This window comes from Echiichthys vipera (assembly GCF_963691815.1).
Source record: "Echiichthys vipera genome assembly, chromosome: 14".
Taxonomy (NCBI): domain Eukaryota; kingdom Metazoa; phylum Chordata; class Actinopteri; order Perciformes; family Trachinidae; genus Echiichthys; species Echiichthys vipera.
The window spans coordinates 9,638,304-9,656,514 of NC_139839.1; the positions used below are offsets into that span (position 1 = coordinate 9,638,304).

Genomic DNA, 18,211 nt, shown 5'->3' on the forward strand with positions numbered 1-18,211 from the left:
GGAGCAGTCCTGACCTAACCACTGTCCACAAGCAGAAAAACTCACAGAGCCTCTGGAATCTCCAATTGAGTGACATCACATGCTGAATTAAGACATCCCAACACTGTGAAGAGTGCTCTAGTCCACTCCAAAGCAAAGCTAAAAAAGCCGTCTCCCAACTGTCCTGCTTTTATCCTTTTTTTAAAATGCTCTTTGCTGCCTACTAATAAAGTGAAAGTGAGAAGTATCAGCTGTTGCCAATGTGCTTGTTGCAAAAAAAAGAAAGAAAGAAAAATGGAGGTGTTATGATTGTGCCAGACTCATTAAAAGGCAAGTGATCACCAAACTAAAAAGAAGGCAGCAAAACCTTCATGGTACTCAAATGGCCACTTTTCCCTTGAGAGTCAACCATCCTGGTGCTTTAAGTGCTGGACAAAGACTCCACAGGAAAACCAAAGGAGCAACATGTTTGTGCACTTGCATGTGTACGTACATTGAAACACAGTGATAAACTACAGTGTGAATGGCTGCACTTTAAAAGGTCAAATGGACGAAATACTCAAGCACACTTAACATTGATTGTGCAACTAGATATACATTTACAAACACACACGTGCAAAACACAAAGACACAGGGACACAAATGTTAAGTGCAAACACACAAAGGTTACCGCAAGACTGACTCTGTCACACATTGCTTCTGAATATCAATTCACAGCATGTGGGTACTTTAAGTGTGTGTGAAACGAAACAAATTATCACCACATAGGGCCCCGTGATGGATGCACAACCTGAAAAGTGAGGGGGGGGGGGGGGGGTAGTCCGTCAATAACGCTCCTTTTAAAATTCAAAAGCACTGTTCACAGCGAGTGATCATTTCTCCATAACCTGCACATCTCTCACCTAAATTACCGCCATCCATCTCTCTCCGTTTAGCCCTACACACACACACAACACACACACACACACACACACACACACACACACACACACACACACACACACACACACACACACACACACACACACACACACACACTCACACACACACACACTCACACACACACACACCACTTCGCTATCCGTTCCCATCACCTGCCCAGAGATGGAGCTGTGAGTAGCGCAAGTCGCCTTTGCTTGTCCTTATTTGTTCGAGCAGCGTCACTGGAATTGTGTCTTAATTGATCACTCGCAGTGTTTCGGGGAATCTGTCTTTTGTTTCCCACGATGAAAAACTCCTCTCCGGCGGAACGGAACGTTATAAAAACGCAAAGAGCCGTGTGAAGAGACGAGAGTCGTACTTTTCCTCCCCTCTTCTTCACTACCCGTCTCGGGCGTGCGCGCATACGCAACACGCACGCGGGCACGTGTTGGTTATGCATGCCTGCACGTGCACGCGCGCGCACACACACAAAGCAAAAAAGCGAGTCACATGCAGTGGCGGCGTCTGGCTTTGAGAGAGGGGGAACAGCTTGAAATGATACTCCGCTTGCATTACAAAAAGCATTAATTCTACGGGAGCAGCTCGGTGGGGTTGTAGAGGGGGGGGGTTCTTTCATTGTAAGTGTCATTGTTAAATATATCCGCGTGCACCGGCAGCATCAGGTTATGGGGGACGGGGGCAGAATATGATCACAGCGCAAGAAGAGAGGGAAGACGTCCATGTCAAATATTTGGATTAATGGCATGTCTTTTCTCCCATTTATTGTGTTGTGTTTAAGAGGTTTGAAAATAATATCCATGTATTATTATTATAATATAGATAGATTGATGGATAGATATATATCCCATTGAACACAGACTACAGAGGCAAATAAAAGCCCATGACGTCCCTCATAACTAATCACGCACATGCACTACTTTAACCACGCGTGAGGAGGCAACACACACATACACACAAACACGCACGCTCAGAGGAAACGTTGCACTGCAGACCAGACTGACGTGACTACACTGCCAGCTCACTCTGCCTGCTCTGATGAAAATAAACCTCCAGTCAAAACTAAAGGCGAAAAATGAGTTGCTCCTCTGTCAAAAGCATTCCAAAATCAACAGCTGGGATTTATTGGAGGCTTATGCAACCGTGTATTAAACTGATGTGATATAAACTGCCCCATAAGAATGTCCTTGTTTTCCTCCTATGCCTGCTGCACTAGTCCTTGGTGATGAAAATGTCTTCTGATTTGTAGTTTAACTTGAAATACGCAGATGACTACAAAAATATACGCTGGGTATCATCAGCCCAATTTTTTCCCTCCCTTGCAGATGCACGCAGCTCAGCGCTCCTCGCCGTTCTGAGCTCAGTCTGGAGTGGCGCGGCTGTAGCAGCAGAATATTTGGCTGTAAACAGAGACACAGTGCTGTTGTCTCGATGCGAAACGCAGGGTTTTAGGAGACGGTGAGTGATTCGAGGAGGATTTAATTGCAGAGAGAGGCTCGTCTCATCAGTGCAAAGCTGGTGAGGGAACGCGATTTTCTTAACATTTTTGGATGTGTCTTTTCCCATTGCTTGTGTGCGCGCGTATCCGAGTCGTGTCATCCATTCGTGTTTCGTTCTCTTCTTCCTTTCTTTGCTTCATCGTTATCACTTTAATGTTCGTTTTATGACTGCTTGTCCTTGTCTTGTTGGTCGCGAGGCGGTCTTTTGATGCATGTCAATTTTATCTCCTTGGAAATCATCACGTAGGAGTCAGGGAGCGAGACAGAGAAAGCGCGATGGGGAAAAAACAAGGGATCCCAGTGGAAAATGTAAGAGGATTTTTTATTTAGCAGCCACTGAAAAGAGATTAGGATGACAGCAGTGGAAGTTAAATTGTGCTGCATATAAAATGGGCGGGCTAGTCTTTATATTCGATTGGTACAGCCTATTCCAAAATTAAATGGTTTGCGCTTGGATACGCTGTGTTTGCCATGTACTTTATTTACAGGCACGATTGATGAACTAAAACATTTATTTTTGGACCGAGACCACATTTGTTAGTTTAGTCGAACCTTTTTTTTTTTTGTTGCTGACAGACTGAGAGAGTTCAACTCACTACAGCACCACCAATGAACAGTGAGAGAGACCTGCGCATATCGTCAGCAGCCGCTTCTCCAGCCTCAAGCTAAAATTCGTCAGATCTGAGATCACAGAGGATTTTTCTCATTCAGTCCGGCTAGAAAAGATATTCTCAAAAGTTTGAGGATATAGCCAGCGGACACCGAATATACCCCGACTCATCTGCTGTAAGTGATTTTCTCCATTTTCTCGCCTTTTTGTCAGGCAGAAGAAGGGGAGAGGGGAGTAACACTCGGATTTAGAAAGGGATGGTTTGTGTTGCTGGACACCGCTAGAATCGAAGACGAGTTTTATTGTGGAGTAGAGGGAGCTTGCCGTCGAAATTGGGACCGTTAAGGGGTATTTCATGGCAAACGACAGCCGTTTGATGTGTTAACGGGAGACAGCCTGGCTTCAGCACCACGGACAGAGCTCCGAATAAAACAGCATCAACGCACATTTGCTTAATTACTCCGCCACGCACGAACTGGATCTCCATGCATGCATTTAGACCAACCTTGCAGGGATTCCAGTTGCACGCTAAATGTCCACCCAGCTCAAATATATTCACGTATTGTAGGAGAGAGGGTGACATTTCCTCTGAATAACTTAGAAAGTGTGCTTGTGCGGGATTTTCTCCTCTAGTCGTTAATCTGCATCATCCCAGCTCTGTCAAATCCTTGTCAACCAACGGATTTATTTTATTTTTATTTCATTTTAGCACAGCATTGTGCGCCCCCCCCCCCCCCCCCCCCCCCCCCACACACACACACACACACTCCCATCCGATCTCAGTGCACCTTGGAACATCACAAGCAAGTAGCAGCAGGGGTATTGTCTTCGATGTGGGCTGTGTTTCAGTGACATGATTTGGTGGTCGCGTGTGAAATACAGGTTTAGCGCGTTCCTACAAGTAAGTAATTAGTCCTCTCGTGCACATCGATTATGCCTTCAAAAAATGGACCGTGAATCTCAGCATTATGTTTTGCATGCACAGTAGCGCAGGCTAATTGCTTAGACACTTTATGACCCGGCTGACATCATAGCTTAATGATTGAGGAGGAAGCAAATGCTCTTATTTTGGCGGGATATGCTTTGATAATGCGGTATTGTGCGTTTAACATTACATGATATATGCTGTGTACAGGTGCTACAAGCTCACGCAGGGTGTTGTGTGGTCAATGGTGTGTTGCCTTATTTCGTCTTAATTATTATGCGCTACAGATGCAGCCATATCCTATGCGTGTGTGTTGAGTGTCAGTTATGAAAGTCGAATTTCCACTGGGTCCCTTTCTGATCTCTGAAATGCTTAGCAGCTTTTAAAAAACGGTCTCCCACATATGGTGCAGAATATGGCTCTGTCAATGTGACACATCGTTAAAAAAGATGATGTAAAATATTTGAGGGGTGCATGAGTCAAGTGGCATGTGATGGCCCAATGCATACGCATTGGGCCATTTGGTTTGATTCATGTGCTGTCAGTGTATCTGCAGGAGATGTTAAGCAGGACCAATTAACTCATAGAGCAACAAACCTCCACGCTGACTTATGTTTGTTTCTAAATCTATACGTTTGATACTTGATGTGACAAAAATGTTTGGGTTAATGGTGGACCACTGGCACTTGGCAATGCTGTTCATTCTCTCTCTCTTTGACCTCCAACAGTGAAAGGTCCTCATATTGCAACTATGTGTGGACGGAGCAGGACGGCCTTTCTGTGTCTGTGTACTTGCTTGCTTGTCAGCAACAACGTACTGCTTGCGAAAAGGTAAGAACAAACTTCAACCTACAAATGCATACCTGTGTATTACAGTGGATGGTTTGATAATTATGAATAATTGAAAGCCACACATCATGCAAACTGTTCATATGACTTGGTTAAGAAGCCTTACGGAGGGTTTGAGACAAACGCTCAGTCGATTTCTAATATTGCCTACGATATATGTTCAAGATATTACTGGAACACGACACTTGCACGTAGTGACATTTGGAGGACAGACTGTGAAGATCACGCTGCATTGGGCAAAATATTGAATGCAGTTTTTGTGATGGAGGACAATTACCTTTTAATGCTGGTCTCAGAGCTTGCTGAATGGTCAATTGGGCAAACGATATGTCAGGAAATCAGTCAGGCAGTCAGCAAGCCAAGGGGGCAAACAGTGGTACACCTGCTGAGCTGAAATTCAGTCGTCCTTCCTATTGTTTGGTGTATTCGGTTACACCCTTGCAGAGCATATTCACTATGGTTGTAACTGGGGCATCCCCAGAGGACTGTGGCTGTGCTTATAACTGCATATAGACAATAAGAAGTGCAACACGGATAGGGAGATGAGGAGCCAAAATATCCACTATCCATATTAGGGTAGACATTTTTTGTTCCATAGCCTTGTAGGACAACAACTACATTTTCAGTTGTCAGACCTGGGCTGTGTACAGAAGATGATTTGCGCTGCATCAGGATTTTTGGCACAGATTTGTGCACGTGTTTCAGACAGTGACTGCGGGGATAGTAGGGTGGATGTAAAGTCACACACTCAATGTCAACACAGAGATGTCGGATGTCACCTAACGAGGCAAAATATTTTCATCAACAGGTTTGTATGATGAACTAGAAGCAGGCTAACAGAGTGAGAAAGAGAGAGAATCAGCAGATAAGAGATAACAGCGATTTGATCCACTGTTGTGTGTCATCTACATTCATTCCCACATGATTCAAGGTAGCACTCAATGGCGGCCATTCACGTGTAGTATACTTCAAAAACATCATAATCCGTCTACACTCTTTGGATTCATGTGGGTAACTTTGACATCGTATTACAGTAAATAAACATGCCGACCAGTTAAACATCAACAAATAAAACAATAGTACAATTCATTAGCCGCTGCAACAGCATGAGATCGTTTGAGTTCTCATCTCATTGTGGTTCCTTTGGAAAATCCTGGAGAGACTCAAGAGATCAGGCTTTTCTGCATGGTTGAATAATTCAGTAGAACTGTCACAGGCATTTGACTTGAATGGTGCTGTCTTTAGATGGTCCAGCTTGCTTCTCTCTCAGTGACAACACATAAACACAGATCTATACAGTACACGTTTCATCTTACATGCCCTGAGCAAAAACATAGACAGAGTTTGTCCCATTTTAAATGTGTGACACACTGCAAAACGTCATGATTGCACTCTGATTTGATCTAACTGATTAATCACAGCTGTAGCTAAGGTTTGAGATGTACAGACTAGCAAATGGACGGTTTGATTTGCTGGGTTTGATGTGTTGAGCGCATTAAGGAAAATGTAAAAGTACTGATTACTTTACTGAGGAACTGTCACTGCAAACTGCAAAGCAATTATCACCCAAAGATTTACTGTATAATCCAGTCCCCCTTTTGAAGTCAAATACAGAATCACACACACACACACACACACACACACACACACACACACACACACACACACACACACACACACACACACACACACACACACACACACACACACACACACACACACACACCACACACCTTGGGGATTTCAACAAGACACGGTAATCAGGAAGACCTAGCACTCTGCTACAGTATGTTGCCAACGAAAGAAATTGCCTTATAATTAGATATCCGAGTGACGAGAGAGAAGGGGATTGAGTGAGAGAGAGAGAGAGAGAGAGATAGAGAGAGAGAGAGAGAAAGACATACAGTAAAATGGAGAAATGGAGAGACAGCGAAAGAAAGACATTGGCAGAGTGAGTGTGAACGGCACTGTTGCTGTTCGGATGACCTGTAGATGGGGATGGTGTACAATGTTTTATGAGGAAGTGGCCCCTGGCTGATAAACATGTTTATTCTTCCCTGGAACCTTTTTCATTTTCTTTTCTTTTCCTTGACATACAACCCTAACCCCATCACCACCCATGTTTACAATATACACTGTAAAAAATGTCTATCTTTAAAAAAAAAAGACATGCTTTTAAATCCCATCCAAAAAAAGGTGGTTTTCTGTTTGGTTGTGATGAAATTTGACTTGTCGGTATCTCGATTACTATCATTCAAAAAATACACGGTGGGCTCTTTTGTTTTAACAAATGAAGTGTCATTTTCAATGTTTTATTCCTCTGATTATTAATGACTTGATGTTTTTCCCCTTGTTTTTCCTCCTGTTAAGTATATTTTAATTATTATCGAGCTTGAAAGAACTAATGGGCATCCTGGCTTGTTTTCACTGTTGGTGGACAGTTAAACACGTTGATTGTGACCCTCGGGGCAGACCAGAACCTGTTTGAGTGTCTTGGTCTGATTTGGCAAATTGGAAATGCCTAAATAAATATAAAAAGTATGCATAATAATTGGGGTGGTTGTGTTTTATTTTAGTCTCAGCTGTATTCCCATGGATGTGATTCATGCTTCCTGTATTTATACATAATTGGCTTCCCAGACCTGAACAAAACAGATTAATTATTGTTTTGAATTTGAGTATTTCAAAGCTGTTACCTCCAAGACTGATGCAAAGCAAAATTGCTCATCACAGTTTCTACGGTTTTAATGGTGGCTTTGGTTTTCAGAGGTTTCTCTTCTTCTTGGCAGATAGATGGACGCTTGTGAATTAAGGGAAATTGGTGGCAGAGAGATGCGCATTAACCCTCACATTCAAAGCCGTAGGATCTGCCACAATCCCACAGCTTTGAACGTGAGCTCACCAGTTTCACTTAACAATTTTCTCACCATTTCCCAGCCTCGCTCTCCTGCCTTTTTATCCCCCCCTCCTACATCTCAGTTATCTCCATCTTTTTTTTCTCCACTTTGTCTTTTCTTCTGAGCTTTTCTCACATGTTTCTTCAGACGGCACTCTCTCTCCAGCCATCTCTCCTACTTTTCCTTCCCACCCGTTGCAGGTCCCTGCAAAATAATCTTGATGACCCCTCGATCTCCTTGGAGCCATTCAGCTTGCAGAGCTTGTTTCCAAACACTTGCTGTTTATTTAGCATGCAATCACACCAAACTGTATTAGCATAAAAGGAGGAGATGATGACTGCTTAGGGGCATGCAATATATTGTGAGAGAGTTCCATCTGAATATTATAATCACTAATACACATGCAAACATATGCATGAATAAGTACACAAGCTTGCATATGTACGTATAGACCCAGCCTACTGTACATGCATGCATTGACTCAGGAATGCAAACACACACATTCACACACATACTCTCCAAACATTCCTGTGGCATCTTGCCTTAAGAAAATGTAATTAGGAGCTGTATTCCTGATTATTATTGCGTTGAAATATTTCTGCTCGGAGATGCTACAAACTGCTCTTAAAATGACTGATTGTGACTGTTTTCGGCACTGCTCTAAGTATTTTTGTTTCATGTTGTTCAAAGAGCACATTCAGTAAGGCCTTTGTGGTCTAAGAGACCATATTAAGGTATAAATAATGTATTATGATTTCTCTATTCTCTCTTGCTGTGAGATTGTGCCTACGTGTGGGTGTGTGTGCGCATGCATATTTGTGCTCTGCATGCCCAGTTTTACATTTCACTGATGAAAATAACTTTAACACTTGCCACACTCTCCAAAGGGATGATACAGGATAATTAGGCCTTGTGGGATATTGCAATCACTTGCTTATTCATTTCATATCAATATTATCTAAAACTTTATGGTCACACACTGTGAATTGTGTATTGGCAACAACAGCGAAATGTGTCAGTGTCATACGGGATTTGACCGTTTTCTTCACAATGTGATCATGATGCATTCTGTGCCGTCCCTGTGCTATAACAGAGCTGTCTTGCTAACAACAGAGCAGAGATCCTCCCTTTTTTGTCTTTGATATATGATTCATATTCAGTTTGTTCTTACTCTTTTGGCTGTTTTGACTGTGGTTTTGGACTCTAGTTGTGATGACTTCAAATCTTTTTCTTTGCTTTGCCAGCTCTGGGCAGAACGGCATGACAGATGAACAGAAAGATAACACTACAGTGTTCACCAAGATCTTAGACAGCCTTCTGGATGGCTATGACAATCGCCTCAGGCCAGGACTAGGAGGTCAGTAAACCCAAGTCATTAACTGTCTTTTGTCCCTCGTGGTGACTGAAGGTTTTTTTTTTTTTTTTAAATATGCAAATATCATCTGAAAGGCTTCCACAAATAGCTTTATGTACTTTCCACATCACTACACATAGTAATATAATATAACTATGTCACATTACGATCCTGGTTGATGATTTAATAAAAAAAAGAAGAACTGGAGACTTGTTCTTTCCCTGCTGCTTTTATGAAACAGTGAAATGTCATAGAGCAAGCACGTTTAATATAACAGAGTGAGTGACATTTTACTGTGTGGGCTGCTCTATTGTCAACTGTCCATTGTTTGAGAGAGAAACAGAATGGCAGGGAGACTGAGACAAATCCAGAAATGCAAAATGAGAGAAATAGAGAAAGAGAAAGAAACATCGAGTAAAAGGTGACGAGATAATGTGAGAATTTGTGTGTGAAGGACACTGAGGATCGCACAGTGTGATACAGCAGGCATCAAACAGACATGCGAATAAAAACCAGGCCTGCTTAAAGTTCAGCAGCCAAGGGGAAGAAATTATGGATTATGATGAGTGTCATTCATAAATCATGCTGTCATATTTCAGTTTCAGAATCAAAAGAAATGAACCCTCACACAAACACGCACACACACTCTCGCGCGCGCACACACACACACACACACACACACACACACACACACACACACACACACACACACACACACCGCCTCTGCCACCCCCTCCAATCCAATCCAGAGTGGACCCATTTTGAGACCACAGTGGCATATTTTCAGTAACACAGCAATGTGCAAATTTATTAAGAGATTGAACCACTGTCCGGGTAATGGAGCTGACACTGAAACCAATACCAGCAGAAATGGTTATCGACATCCAAAATGGGTTTTTTTTATTGTGGTGTTTTTTTCTAATTTATTTGTGTGTGTGTGTGTGTGTGTGTGTGTGTGTGTGTGTGTGTGTGTGTGTGTGTGTGTGTGTGTGTGTGTGTGTGTGTGTGTGTGTGTGTGTGTGTGTGTGTGTGTGTGTGTGTGTGTGTGTGTGTGTTAAAAGTAACATTGAATGGATTGAATGAATCAGAGGCTTCAGCCGGGTGGTCTTGTATTAACAGGTAGTTAGGGGCTAATGAATGCCACTGATAGTCACTCACTCTGGCAATTTCCTGCTTCAACAGAGCGTGTAACTGAAGTCAAGACTGACATTTTCGTGACTAGTATTGGGCCAGTTTCGGACCATGACATGGTAAGTCTCTTTTTGCCCCTGTAAATGTCAGTAGTTTCTCCCGCCCCTGTCCCTCCACCCTCACCCCTGTCTTCTAACCTCTCTGGGCACAATGGTCGCTAAGCTGTAAAATAATTTGATGATTCATCCCATTAACTCCTGATGTGTTAATAAAACTGTCACATGTGTGGAATGTATTTTCTGGTGCATGGTTCATAATCCCACTATATATAAATGCCACCCCTACGCATAAATATGACTGCATGTGACTGCATGTGACTTTTATGTGGAGGTTGAAATATGCTTTAAACTCTGACCCCAAACTCTGTTTATTTGTTTTGGAACATTAAACACAGCCCCAAATAGTATGTTTGTTGAGCTTGTTGATACAGTATTTATATTTCAGAAGTATACACATACTCATCTGTCTCCCCTGAAAAATCCAGAGCTCAAAAACGTGAATATATTCAAGGGCTGAAGCTGCTGACCTCTTTTAAAAAAAATGTAATTTAGTTGCATGTTAGGTGATTTGGAAGGTCAAGCTGTTGTTGCATCCCTTTTTGATATTCTTGATAAATACTTCAGTATGATGAGATGATTCAACAGTGGTCGCAAAAAAAAGAAGCTATATATATATAAATATCAAATCAAAATGCAACGTTGAAATATCAAAATATGAGTCATCACATATAAATGGTTTATTTGATCTTCGTCAACATGCTACCTACAAAAAGCCATGGGATGTTCAAACATAAGCATGTGATCTTTACTCTGTGCACTGGAAACCAATTAATCCCATCCAAATGTCTCACTGCCTCTCCTTTACCACTTGGAAAAAAAACGACTCCTGTTATCTACACGTGAAGTGTTGTACTCTATTTGACATAATCTCAGTTAATTGCACTGGCTGACATGCGGGCCAGGACTATTTTGCTGCTGTCTTAAGGCCAGAAGGAAGAGCCAAAGAACATTTTCTCCATCTTCAGCCTTTCCCTATCCCCCTCTATTACCTTGAAGCTCTGTTTCAGCTCATACTAATTAACTTACGTGGGCCAAGTGGAAATGGGGGGAGAAGAGAACAAAAAAACACGCTGTGCTGTAATTTTTATAGTCTCCCTTTACTCTGCCGGGCAGTCATGTGGAACCATTAGAATCTGCTCTCAGCTATGGTCATTAGCTGCCTTCAAAATGAAATGTCCTCCTAATTTTGTGTCCAGTACTTCCCCTTTGTGTCAAATGTAATTTAGATTACTGAGCAAAGACGTTTCCCCAAAGATAAATTCTAACAATTATTATTGTTGGCACTTACCTAACACTGCAATACCAAATGACCAACTACCAAATGATGCCCTTTTTTTTCATGTAGCGCATTCAATTTACCAAATCATAATTATGTTTTAAGTTTCAGCAATATAGCAAATTACTCTTAACAATGGAAGCATTCTTTTAGCACGGATACCAGTCAGAAAATCATACACCTCCACCCACTAGACCCTCACTATAGTTACCAGAGCCTTTAATATGAAGAGACAGTTACCAGCAGGGGAACTAGGCCAAGACTACTATAAGAGAGTCAAAGTGACACAAGAAAGAGAACAAAATGAGAGAACATGAAAAGGCAGAAAAGAAAAAATAACGTTGCATTACTCAGCATCTTTCCAAAGCCAGCTGTAGAAGATAGAGGTGGAAAGCAACAGTTACAGGGGTGGGGATTTTCTTTTTTCTTTTTGCTTCTTTCTTAACTTTTATTTTTCTGTACCTCTCACCATCCACCTGTAGGAGTACACCATTGATGTCTTCTTCAGACAGAGTTGGAAGGATGAAAGGTTAAAGTTCAAAGGCCCCATGGCTGTGCTGCGTCTCAACAATTTGATGGCCAGCAAGATCTGGACCCCTGATACCTTCTTCCACAATGGCAAGAAGTCGGTGGCTCACAACATGACCATGCCAAACAAGCTACTGCGAATTACAGAAGAAGGCACGCTGCTGTACACCATGAGGTAGGCCGTGGTTCTACTACACTGGTGCAATATAAGACTTTAGAATGAGCCAGAGACTAAAATGTTTTTGAGCTGACACTGAAACTATAATATTACTCAATCTGAAGTAAATAGTGTATTTTTTTAGGGACGGTTTTCAGTTGCAAATTAATTCATATTTGGCAGCAGCCACCAGAATGGTGCGAGTGGGCATGACTCTTGATAAATTTCAGTGCCCATGGTAATGGAGGAATGTGTCACCCCAGTCGAACAGTGTGGTTAATTGATGTTTTGAAGTGTTTTCGGACAACAATGGAGATGTGTGGCACCTGTAGCCTTATCAGTCTGCACAGACAATACTTGTTAGTCGGATCAACTTATTGTTAATTTTTCTCTTGTTATTTTGAATTTGCTGTTAATATGAATTAATGAGAAATTACCAGCTTTATTTCTAAAGCTATTCAATGTCATGAACATTTAATGAATTGCATTGCTTCTATCCTGTTTAACTGTGAATTCATGCAATACTCTACTTTATAGTGTTATAACTAGAGTTATTTTTACACAAAAGTTATTCACTTCACTGCTAAATGTCTATTTCTATTTAAATAGGTATCTATTTATTGTTCTTTTGAGTAAATGGTCAACCATTTATAGGTTCTGAGTACAACGTACATTTTCATTACAACTTGACATTTTTCCATTGTAGTGGTCACCAGGAACAATAAAATAGTTTTATCCTGTCATGATTTATCACTTTGGGGATGCTACCTGACAGTTGCACAGCAAGATAAGGTGTGTGACCTGCTGAGTTTAGAACCAGTCACGGCACCTTAGTAGCAATCAGATGAATGCATGTAAATAAAAGCTAAGAGACGGTTAGAGACCTTGCTGCACACGGCAGAGTGATGCTAACGTCAGATGTCTAAGGCAAGGATTGTAAAACATTTGTTTTAGCATGTTTACTAGCAGGGGGAGGGGGGTAGAGGCGGAGCCCATATTGCTGTCACAGATGAGCGAGATGAGGGATGGATGGGAGATTAGTGTGTCACGGGTGGCCTGACGTGCTGTTTTTCACCAAGCTGTCAGGAAATAGAAACTCACAGCTCAGGGAACTGGAGCGTTTCTATTGGTTCGAGAGCAAGTAGCTGTAGTTTGACAGTGTTTGGTGCTGAGAGATTGGAATACATCACATGTTTCTGATAACACACTGTACTTTTTTATGCCCTCCTTCCTGGCTTCGCCACAAGCTGTGTTTTTACTTATTTACTTTCTACTGTTTTTTGGTCTATAAAACTATCCATGTCGATATGTATCTCTCTAGGCTGACAGTAAGAGCAGAATGTCCCATGCACCTGGAAGACTTCCCAATGGATGCCCATGCTTGCCCACTGAAGTTTGGCAGCTGTAAGTGGCCTCTGCACTCACACACAACCTTACATACATGCACACCACACAGACACACAGATGCCTCTCTGACATGCTGTCACTACCTCATCCAACTGGAGGCGTGACCCCGGCACCAGTGCCTGATAGGGGATGACAGTGTGGTAACAGCTGTTCTCCCGGAGGAACTGTCCGCCAAGGCCCCTCTCATCCCCCCATTCAACCCTGCCAGGCCCTGCAAGACCCTGCAAGACCCTGGCAGGCATGCAGCTCACAGACCTGTGTTTATCCAAGGCAGCACTCTTTGTAACATTTCCAGAGCATCACACCAGCTGCTCACCGCTGACAGCTACCCCTACCCTGAATTATCCCTGAGAAGACATAACAAGGGATAGAATGATGGAGGCTGGAGACAAGAATAGAGAGAGGGAGAAAACTAGACAAGAGAAAAACATAGGGGGTGGTGGAGGAGAAAGCAAGCAAATTTAAGCAAAAGTGAAAGACAGAAAAGTGAACACCACGCTGTCTCTGTGCCATTCTTCAGGCAGCTGCACAGCGTGAGTGAGAGGACTGAGCCTCAACCCCCCCTTTAAATTGAACTCACTCCCTAAATATTTCAGTGATGAGCTCTCTTCCTTATGCTGCAGTCTGCAGCCAAGCCATCCTTTCCTCTGCAGTGGTCGAGCCACACTGCAGCTTTGACAGGTTGGGTGGCCTGAGGGGAAAAAAGACTGACTTGGTTGTTTTAAGGTCATGTTGTCCTGTTGGGACATTGTTTGTTTGTTTTCTTATAAGTAGAGAGATGACATGCCATGATGTGACACGACATCACATCAAATGATAAAATGTTTGAGAAGAGTCACCAAAATATAGGACAGGATGAGCTTAAGAAGCTTAGTTTAAACAGTGGAGATTAGGTTAGCAGGCACTGTAACAAGGTGAAAGAAAATAATATATTTAAATAGGAAATGAGACAAGACAGGTAAAAATTCAGATGAGAGCATACTAGACAAGATGAGAGAAGACAAGAAGGGACCAAATGATATTTTCGTGGGAGACCTCATTTAAGATTTGTCGGGTTTTTTTCAACTGGCATCCCTAGCAGCTCCAAAAATATAACCTGCAAGGCAACACGTGATAACAGACCACCAGCAAAATAATTTATAACTTTTCTCTTTGTTCGTCTTTGTCAGATGCCTACACTCGTGCAGAGGTGGTGTATGTGTGGACCAGAGGGGCTGCCCAGTCTGTGGTTGTGGCAGAGGATGGGTCCAGATTAAACCAGTACGATTTGATGGGACAGAGTGTGGATTCTGGTGTGGTGCAGTCCAGTACAGGTAGGTTTCAGTAAGGTTTCAACATGCTCTGAATGAAAGTTTACTGTGCATTGTTACCTTATTGAAATTCATAGATTTGACATATTTAATGTTCACACTGCATTACCCAGTCAAAGCCACTGAGAAAGATTAAAGCTCACAATTGCATAGTCCTTTTCATTGCACACTCAGACGTGTTCATCATTCACCACTGATCCGAAAAATACTGGACTGAAACTCCAAATTGCGACACAGCTGTATCAGCTCATCTGCATCTCCATGTGGCATCAGTTTGTCGCTTAACAAATGACAAGCCATGCCCTAGATTCATAATTTCCCTCCTGGCCATTCCATTCTTTTCTACCTCTTCTTTCTCCATTGATACTAGCAAAAATTACAGCATAAAATGGGTGACCTGTTTGCAGTGACGCAAGCTGCAGACAAAAAAGTAATGCACCTAGCCCCAATCCACGCTTTGCTTCGGTAGCAACAAGCTCCGAAGTGACTTCATCTACCAAGGTTGATTGAATAAGCTATGACATATAAATGCATTCTGTTTTATTTATTTGAACTTTTTTATTTGAATTTTGAAGCCCTAGTGCTGTTCCTGTGACAGCTGAATTCTCTCTGAGACTGGGTCTAACTGCACTGATGAAATGGACCATGCCTGGGTATTGAGTTTGTTGACAAATGGCATCCATAACTCTGCCAATATATCTCAACAACAATAAAACTGAAGTCCAAAACACAACAAACCATTTAGAGAAAAACACTTAGAGAAAGGTACAAAATATTTCATGTGTACAGTACAATATATATATGCAGTTAGCAGTTAGCAAAATTAGAGAACATTAACTACAATGTCAGATATGAAGATTTAAACTACCTTCTTAGGGCTATAGGATTAAAAAATTAAAAGGAATTGTAGAGGCCCTTGCTTTGAATGACTTCAGCACGTCTGTGCCCACAGGACATTACTAGTTCCTCACACTGCTCTGATTTAATCTTGTCCATTTGTTCTTGCAATCGCTTCCACAGTTCGGTAACTGTAATGGGTTTCTTAGTCATTACTTTTTCGTCTGGGATTTTGCAGAGATTCTCTATGGGGTTTATATCTGGAATCTGGACTGGCAATTTCAATTCATTTCAATTTTGCAGTGTGGCAGGGGGCATTATCTTGCATAAAAATTGCAGCTGATTGGGAGACAATTCCAGTGAAGGTATTGCATGTTGCTAAAGGAGGTTCACATAAACTTTTGCATTCACCTTGCCATGTAGCTGTACAAGAGGCCCAACTCCTGCTGCAGAAAACATCCCCCAAACCATGAAACTTCCACCTGATAATTTAACTGACTTTTTTCTTTGCCCAGTCCTACGCCAAACATAATGTTTCCCCTCAGAAACAAATAAATTGAATGTACTCGCATTACCGAAGTGCACTCTGAGCCAGTTCTCCTCTATCCATACAACATGCTCCTCAGCAAAGGCAAGTTTAGCCTTTTTATTATTTCTGCTGATGAGAGGTTTAGTCACTGCAGATTGGGCTTTCAGTCCAAATTGTCTTAAATGACAAGACACTGTGTGCCGGGGCAGATCCTTGCCCTGTTCAGCAATGAACTGGCGATCAACTCCAGCTGCAGTGTTGAACTGATTCCCCATTGAGAGTCTTTGCATAACACTACCTTTTTGAAGGACTGAAATTAATCTGTGTCCTTTTAAAGTTTCTATAGTCTTGAAACCACAGACTTGGAACACTCAACCTGTCTTGCAATGGCTGAGAGGGTCACACCTTTGGCTTTCATCTGTAAAACCTGCTGTCGAAGGGTTTCAGTCACCCTAGAGCGGCTTGCCATTTTGGAAAGTAACCAGGAGAGCTTCCGGATGAATAGGGTGTTTTCCACAATTAAGTAAACTGTCACCAGGTGCCAGATTAACACCAATAACTGGGGGGTATCTGAAAGTGTTCTCTAATTTTGTTCACTGCTTTTTTTCACAAAATAAAGGTTTCTGTTGAAGTGCCTTGGTTATTTAGTAAAGCAGTGGTCTGACACAGCTGATATTCTATCAAATTCTAAACAATAAAGAATATAAAGAAAAAAAAAAAAAAAATATATATATATATATATATATATATATGTATATGTATATATTTAAATGTAAAGCTTAGATGTGCATTCTCTCTGAATTGATGTCTTTCTTCTGCCCACCACAGGAGAGTATGTTGTTATGACAACCCATTTCCACCTGAAGAGGAAAATCGGTTACTTTGTGATCCAGACATATCTACCCTGCATCATGACAGTCATCCTCTCCCAAGTGTCTTTCTGGCTCAACAGAGAGTCCGTCCCTGCCAGGACTGTCTTTGGTGAGTCGTCTGCTCTCCTCTCACCTAAACATCTGTGGGTTTAGAAATGAGCCCATCACCAGACGGTTTCAAATCTGTTCTTGGAAAATAAATATGGAAGATATGATGTCATGACATCAGATGTGATTTTACTGTCACTATTACAGTTTTTAGAAAAATGTCATAACATTAGTTCCCTAATGATAGAAATTGTTGCATAACAATAAGTAACAAGTATTAAAAATATTACCAGTAACACTACCACAATGTAGTGCAAACTATCCAGCATTGCCTGCCTTTGGCGAGGGGGAGGAGGGCTCTCTGCACCAGCCGTACATTTGGCCAGCAAGTGGTATTTGAGACTTGACATCCTCCGGTGGTAACTCAATTCACATTGACAGTAAATGCAGATAACTTTGGTCTTGTTGAGTGAACCATCTGGCAGGGCTTTGAAGCTGAATTTGCCCTTCAAAAGAGGCTCTTTATTAATTTCTGCTCAAGGAGCTTTGTTTCTGCTTGCCATCCACAATGTTACTGCTGCATCGCTTCCTGATTTCCCAAACTACGGGATGGGCCTAGGGTCATAATCACAGAACATACGCCCAATTAAAAAATATTGGTGTTAAGAGGAATTTGCTTTCACTCATTATTATTGTGTTTACTTCGACAGCCCTAGCATGACGGGTGTAGTTGTCCTGTAATACATCTGATAGAATTTTAAAATGAAATACTTGACACTTTGCTTTGAACTAAAGAGAAGCAGCTGTGAGACACACAACTTTTCTACATGCAGCTGTCAATGACCCAGGAGTGCAGCTTTCTTCCTTCAATATTGAAAAAAATTGTCTTCGCTGTCAGGACTTAATGAACAACACATCATGATGTCATACAAGACAAGTCCTCAG

At 41.9% G+C, this 18,211-nt stretch overlaps 1 protein-coding gene across 2 annotated transcripts in view; it reads left to right on the forward strand.

Moving 5' to 3' along the window:
* Positions 1-4,703: 4,703 nt before the first annotated feature.
* Positions 4,704-18,211, forward strand: part of gabra1 (gamma-aminobutyric acid type A receptor subunit alpha1) — a gene marked incomplete at its 5' end in the record, with an annotated part of 25,200 nt that continues 11,692 nt past the window's right edge. Inside the window, 7 exons of one of the 2 annotated variants that reach the window (XM_083926675.1) lie at positions 4,704-4,783; positions 8,943-9,055; positions 10,235-10,302; positions 12,061-12,281; positions 13,585-13,667; positions 14,840-14,983; positions 17,175-17,327. In XM_083926675.1, coding sequence (XP_083782801.1) covers positions 4,704-4,783; positions 8,943-9,055; positions 10,235-10,302; positions 12,061-12,281; positions 13,585-13,667; positions 14,840-14,983; positions 17,175-17,327 — 862 coding nt within the window. Of the gene's footprint in view, positions 4,784-8,942; positions 9,056-10,234; positions 10,303-12,060; positions 12,282-13,584; positions 13,668-14,839; positions 14,984-17,174; positions 17,328-18,211 lie in introns of those variants that run through there. The other variant, XM_083926676.1, reaches the window with a different exon arrangement.